Below are 6523 nucleotides of genomic sequence, written 5' to 3' on the forward strand. Positions count from 1 at the left end.
CCCTGCTAAGCAAGGAGCCCGATATGGGACTCGATCCCGGGACTCCAGGATCATGACCTGAGCCGAAGGCAGTCGCTTAGCCGACTGAGCCACCCAGGCGCCCCCTCTAGGTGTCTTCTTTAGAGCTCTTCTTCTGGGGAAGCTTATCCAAGTTGTGGTGATTCTACCAGGGAGTGTAGGGCTTCTATAGGACCTCGTCTTACCGTTGAACTTGAAGACATGTGTATGCACGTTGAGGGGCTGCCCGAGGCGTGGCAAAGGTGAGCCCAGAGGCACCACCCCAAGACCCCCATGGCTCACTGTCCTCTGCACGTCTGGCACGGACTTGGCGTGTTGTAGGTGTTCAGTGGGCACCTGGGTTGGTGGGATGGACGGGTGGGTATTTCTTCTCGGGTAGGACCGTTTCCTAATCTGGGTGAGGAAGTCTCCACCCTGATCTGGAGACACTGGTGTGTGGGTTTCCTTTGAGGGCGGCGTGCATGTGGGTGTGTGTGTGTTGGAAAGCTTGAGTGAGCACCACACCCACATTCACACAGCTTTCCTTCTTTGTGCAGACTTCGGGAAGATGCATCAGCTCTAAAATCCGGCTGGGATGCCCAGATCGCTCAGCTGTCCAAGGAGATGATCTCCAAGGACCTTCAGCTTCAGTCGCTGCAGGAAGAGGAGGTAGAACTCAAGGCACATCTGGCCAGATGCCAGCAGGACATCGCAAGGTGACTGTCCCCACAGCTTCCCCAAGAGCGGTCTTTTCGCTGCGCACCTCCTAGGGGCCTGGTGCTGTTCTGGGTGCTGCGGGTACAAAAGGGAACAGAATCAAGGCCCTGGCCTTGCATCCTATTGAGGGAGAAAGACATAGGAAAGAGAAGAAGAACATCTGGTCGTGAGAAGGGAGAGCACAGGAGGGACGGGGTGATGGAGGGTGGCCGGAGAAGGCCTTTCCCCGGGAACGGGCCCGGGTCCGGAGCGAGCACCACAGCAGCGTTCTTGTTGCTCGGTCCCGTGTGGACAGTCGCTGCTTCGTGTCTCCTGTGTGATCGCTAAGGAACGCTTGTGTAAAGAACGTGTTCTCTCTCTCGAGGAGTAACTTAAATACAACAGATGCCCTTGTTTCAGCTGTACGGTTGCTGACTCTTGACTCAGCCTCCCCCGCAGCCGAGACGTGAACCCTGGCCCCGGCCCCAGCCCTGCGGCCGCCCCGCCTGCCACTCCGCATTCCGTCTGTGTGCACTTTGCATCTGGCTTCTCTGCATGCTTGTTGCACGTTTTCTCTGTTTCTGTGTCAGTTTGGGGAATTTGTGTCTTTCAGTGAGTTTGCCCATTTCGTGTCATTGTTGACTTTATTGGCACGGAACTGTTCATGGTGTTTCTTTATGTTTCCCCAGTGTGTGCAGAGCCTGTCGTAACCATCTCTGTCCTGTTCGTGATCAGCCTAGCTGGACATCTGTCGATTTTACAGATCTTTTCAAAGAGCCAGCTTTTGGTTTCATTGACTTTTCTCAGTTGTTTTCTGGGTTTTTACTTTCATTGACATCTACTCTCAAAAGATTATTTCCTTTCTTCTGCTTCCTTTGGCTTTAATTTGATGTTCTTTTGACAGCTTTTAATGGTGGGGTCCTCGATTATTATTTTTGAACCATTGTTTTTTTCTGAGAAACGTAAGCATTTAATGCTCTGAATCTCCTTCCGAGCACTATTTTACTGTGTCCCACAAATTTTGATATTATTCAGTTAAAAATACTTTCTGATTTTCCTTGTGATTTCTTTTTTGGTCCATGGGCTGTTTAGAAATGTGTTGCTAAGTCTCCCATCATTTTGAGATTCCCAGATATCTTTTTGTTACTGATTTCTGATTTAGTTCTGTGTGTCTGCTCCACGGGATCCAAGTGCGGGGAGCATGGGCATTCGGGAACTTCATGGTCACGGGACAGCGCTGTGGCGGTTCCTGACGTTTTACAAAGTATTGGCCCTCCGTGGACATTTTAAGAGTCTCATGCTCTACCGACTGAGCTAGCTGGGCGCTTCTCCGTGGACATTTTAAAAATAAACAACTCGGGGGTGCCTGGGTGGCTCAGGCGGTTGAGCGGCCGACTCTTGGTTTTGGCTCAGGGTGTGGTCTCAGGGTCCTGGGATCGAGCCCCGAGTCGGGCTCCTCGCTCGGGGGGAGTCTGCTCGAGATTCTCTCCCTCTGCCCCTTCACCAGCTTGTGTTCTCTCTCTCTCAAAAATAAATAAATAAATCTTTAAAAAAAAATAAGTGGGCTTTCACCACGGTTTGCAAAGCCCTGCAAATCACTGCTGTGAGCCTTTGTGTCTGAAGATGTGCCCATGTTTGCCTTTTTGCGTGAGTGCTGATTTTGCTGGGTTTAGGATGCTAAATTCCAAATCACTTTTTCCCTGGATTTTTAAAAAATATTTTATTTATTTATTTGACAGAGAGATGCAGTGCAAGAGGGAACACAAGCAGGGGGAGTGGGAGAGCGAGAAGCAGGCTTCCCCGCCGAGCAGGGAGCCCGATGCGGGGCTTGATCCCAGGACCCCGGGATCATGACCCGAGCCGAAGGCAGTTGCTTCACCAACTGAGCCCCCAGGCGCCCCTTCCCCTGGGTTTTAAACCCATCGTGTGTTACTTTATTATTGATCTGGAACAAATCACTGCAAACTTAGTGGCTTTAACGACGCCCATTTATTATCTCAGTTTCTGTGGTCAGGAGTCCGGCTCGGCTCGGCTCAGCTGTGTCCCCGGCAGAGGGTCTCACTAGGCTGGGACCACGGTGCCGGCCAGGCTGCCCTTTCCTTCCAGGCTCCTCAGGGTGGTGGCAGAGGTCCTTCCCCGCGGCTGCGAGCCCCGACAGTGTGGCCTCCCGGCAGCTACCTCTCAAGACCGGCAGGAAACCCTCCAGTGGGCAGGACAGGGTCTCATGTGGCTCACCCGATCAGGGGCGCCCATCCGGTCGTGCACACAGCCCGCCACCCTTGGGGGAGAGGCCGTCTGGAGCCCCCCACCATGCGTTGCCCCACGCGGCCGACGAGAAGCCTGGGGCCCATATGGCACTCTCTCTCTCTGTCCCTTAGGCTTCTCTTTCATCCTGGAACCCAGCACCGCACACAGCGTCTGTGCGTGTGGTCCTGTAAAGCTCCCCCTGCCTGGTGCTTGGCGAGCCCTTGTGGTCCGAGGACGTGCGTCCCCCCAGTTGTGCGGGCTTTTCTCCTTTGTCTCCTCCGTTCTGATCTCTCTGGACCCGCTCTTAGATGGACGTCGGTCCTCTGAGCTCTGGAGGCTCTCTCTGTCCTGGCGCTCCGAGCTCTCCGGCTCGGCCCGCTCTGCTCTCTGGTGGTTGCTCTGAAACCTTCTCACATTTCTCTGCTGGAACCACTTCTCTTTTTTTTCCCGCAAGTTTGTTGGCTTTCTTCCCTTCTCTTCTTACGAATGGGTTCTTCTGTTTCTTGAGTTTGATGTTCCGTGGTGCTGGTTTCCTTGGTGTTGGGAGTCCCTGCTCCTCTCTGAACCCGAGCCTGCCCGCAGATGCCCTGTCTCCTCTGCATCCACACTGCAGACTCCTCCCGGCTGCGCCAAGCGTGCCTCGTGTCCACGAGTGCACGGGAACAGGGCCAGCCCACAGGGGGCCCCCGAGGGGCCCGACTGCAGTGTGGTAGCGCCCTCCCTCCACCCTGCCACCTTTGCTCTTCACGTGCAAGACATTAACCTCCGTGCTTTTCCCGTCCCCGGAGGTACAAGCAGCAGCTGTCCGCGGCCGCGGAGAGGGAGCGGTGCCTGGAGCGCGAGAAGACGCAACTGCAGCTGGACTGGCAGCAGCGCTGTGACGGTGTGGAGAGGGCCCACTACCGCAAGTCTGAGGACCTAATTCAGGCCCTGACCGAGGCGCGGGATCAGGTCTGCGTCCCTAGGCTCGTCAGGTCTCGTCCTGCGCTGGGAGGGCCTGGGAGCGCCCTGTGGCTCCTGGAGGAGGGCTCTGGGCTCTCACCGCATTGTCGTTTGGATTGGAAGATGCCGAGCCTCACCGAGCTGCGTGAAGTGTAGCAACAAAGACGAGAGCAACGAAAGGCGTCCCTGTCCTGCCCACAGCCTCTGACAGCATCTTAGTTTTGCTACACTGGTTGTTTCCCTAACTGACCAGTGCTGGGAGGATCCCTGGCCGCACCCGAGCCTGGGGCTGCCCCTCAGCCGGCCCTGGCCGCCGCGTGGTCCTGGGCCCCGGGGGCTGCTCGCTCACGTGTCTGCTGTCTGCTCCCCGGGAAGGACCCCGGAAGTTGGCCTGCTGCCTTGTAACCCTCCCAGCGGAAGCTGAGTCCCACATCTCCTCCCAGGTTGCTGCCAAGCTCCAGGAGACAGAGCGGACGCTGCGTGACCAGGAGGTGGTGCTGAAGGCCTTGACCCTGGAGAGAGACCAGGCCGTGCAGGCGCTGAGGACACAGGGGCTCCTTCCTGAGAAGGAGGTGCAGGTCAGTGCTGCCCCTCTCCTCCCTAAGCCTCCCCTGGGAAGGCCCACGCCCCAGCGGCCCGCTCCTTGAGCCTTCCCTCAACAGCGGCCGTGGGAGAACGGGGCCACACAGAAGCCAACTGGAGGCCGGTCCTCTCAGCCCTGTTCCTTTCCCGTGTCTGTCAGCAAACAGGGGCCAGTCTGGCCCCCGGAAGAGCTGAGGTGACCCTGTGCGCAGACTCTTCTTCGTATCTTTAGTTCTTGAAATCTCAAGAACACCCACGTTCTGCCGTTCTGCCATACAGATGGTTAGTGTACTGTTGCTTCCGCGGCCTCCTCCACGGAGCTGTTGTGGGGGGTCGCTGTGTGCCGTGACCCCGTCCGCAGGGACTGCCTGAGTCAGGCAGGTCTGCCGAGAACTCTGTCCCGGCCCTTGGATCCTCCGATGCTGAGGTCGGTGCCGTGGCCCGAGACACAGGGACCCTGCGGAACGGTTTGGAAGGAGCAGGGCCGGGCTCCAAGGTCCACGGTCAGAGGGGCAGGGGCAGCATGAGGTGGGGGAGCGGGAGGGGCAGGTGGAGGATTTTTCCAGGCCCATGAACAGTTCTTGTTTCGTTTGACACACAGTGAAACACACAGATCTTCAGTGCACACAGGTCAGTGTGTTTGCCGCGACTGTGCCCATGGGGCCCAGCCCTCCAACAAGATACAGAGCATTTCTGTCACCCCGGAAGTTCCCCTTCCCATTGGTCCCCGTCCCCGTCCCCACCCCAAGGGCAGCAGCCGCTCAGACCTCTGGCTTGTCACAGGGACCCAGGTGGGCAGGATTTCCTCCAAGACGATGCGCTGGCCGTGTGTCCAGGGCTCAGCTCCTAACCAGTGTCAAGATATTTGTAATTTGGGACGCCCGGCCAGCTCAGTCTGTAGAGCACGTGACTCTTGATCTCAGGGTCGAGTTTGAGCCCCACGCTGGGTGTAGAGGTTACTAAGACGTACGTGTGTATACATATGTTCCTAACTTGTCCTAAGCTGTGTACAGGACCCAAGACCTCTACTTCTTCTCTCAAGAACGTAAGTTCTGGCGCAGGCTCAGAGTTGACATCTGGTGATCCTGTCTCGGTCATTCATGAGAATTGTCAGAACCCAGGAAAATGACCCAGTGTCTGTGAGGACAGCTGGGCGGGAGCCACAGCCTTGGGGAGGACGTGGCACATGACCACGGAGGCTCCCTCAGGCCTCGGCAGCACAGGGCAGCGGGAAGGCTCACGGGGAGGGATCAGTGGGCGGCAGGGACACCAGTGTCCTTCCTGCCACGTCACTGGCCACAGAGCCGGCTCACTTACTTTAAAAATTGGGAAGAATGCTTCCTGTCCTGGTAGCTTTGTCGGCGTCGGTGCTGATTTTGGAGGACGCAGTGTACGGTCACGTCCGGAAGGACATCCCAGGGTGCAGCCGAGGGCCCTCTAGTAATGGAAGCCTGTGTCTCTCCAGGAAGGACAGAACTAAGGGGCTAGAATTTATCCCAGAGACATGCATCTTCACACCTGCTGTCTGAGCCACCGACATACAGCCGTGGCCGTGTCCTCCCCACAAAGATCTCTGCGCTGACGGACAGCCTCCCAGAGCCTGACAGTGACCGTGAGGGGCCCGCGGGCTGACGGTGGCCCGGAAGAGACAGGTTCCGGTCCTAACCGCCAGCTCTTCGGGATGCGACCTTACTTGGAAATAGGGTCTTTGTGGATGTAACCAGTTCAGATGAGCTCACTCGGGAGCAGGGTCCTAATCCAACATGACTGGCGTACTTATAAAAAGCACAGCACGTGGAGACACAGGGAGAAAGCCAGGTGCCGACGGAGGCAGACACGGGAGCGACGTGGCCCCAGACCGAGGGACACGGAGGAGTGCGGGTCCACGCTAGAAGCTGGAAGAGGCAGGAAGGGTTCTAGCCAGGGCCCCCGAGGGAGCGTTTGCTTCCGGCCTGAGGCACATGCCCCACGGTCAGCGTCACAGGAGGCCCCAGCCCCCCACAGGTCTCACCTCAAGGCCCCTGAGGGAAGCCGTGTCGCTGGGAAATCGGGGAAACAC

General features: G+C 57.3%; 1 protein-coding gene across 3 annotated transcripts; it reads left to right on the forward strand.

The window, feature by feature from the left end:
• Positions 1 to 110: 110 nt before the first annotated feature.
• Positions 111 to 6456, forward strand: LOC145718193 (coiled-coil domain-containing protein 57-like). Of its 3 annotated transcripts, XM_081809661.1 has the most exons (4): positions 116 to 713; positions 3729 to 3891; positions 4326 to 4460; positions 5930 to 6456. In XM_081809661.1, the coding sequence occupies exons 1-4, from the start codon at positions 622 to 624 to the stop codon at positions 5942 to 5944; spliced, it is 405 nt and encodes a 134-aa protein (XP_081665787.1). In that variant the 5' UTR covers positions 116 to 621; the 3' UTR covers positions 5945 to 6456. The 3 variants fall into 3 exon arrangements, with proteins under 3 accessions (XP_081665788.1, XP_081665786.1, XP_081665787.1); XM_081809660.1 differs by lacking the exon at positions 5930 to 6456 and having other exon boundaries at positions 113 to 713; positions 4326 to 5906; XM_081809662.1 differs by lacking the exon at positions 5930 to 6456 and having other exon boundaries at positions 111 to 713; positions 3729 to 4436.
• Positions 6457 to 6523: the final 67 nt, after the last annotated feature.

The sequence above is a fragment of the Leptonychotes weddellii genome, unplaced genomic scaffold (assembly GCF_054177405.1).
Source record: "Leptonychotes weddellii isolate Sample4059 unplaced genomic scaffold, ASM5417740v2 HiC_scaffold_11940, whole genome shotgun sequence".
Lineage (NCBI taxonomy): Eukaryota > Metazoa > Chordata > Mammalia > Carnivora > Phocidae > Leptonychotes > Leptonychotes weddellii.

Bases quoted from the DNA above. Each gene is read 5' to 3' on its own strand.
- LOC145718193 (XM_081809660.1), top strand. From the start codon at position 622: ATGATCTCCAAGGACCTTCAGCTTCAGTCGCTGCAGGAAGAGGAGGTA. The intron at 714-3,728 runs GTGACTGTCCCC...CCGTCCCCGGAG, and splicing joins TGCCAGCAGGACATCGCAAG to GTACAAGCAGCAGCTGTCCG. The intron at 3,892-4,325 runs GTCTGCGTCCCT...ATCTCCTCCCAG, and splicing joins TGACCGAGGCGCGGGATCAG to GTTGCTGCCAAGCTCCAGGA.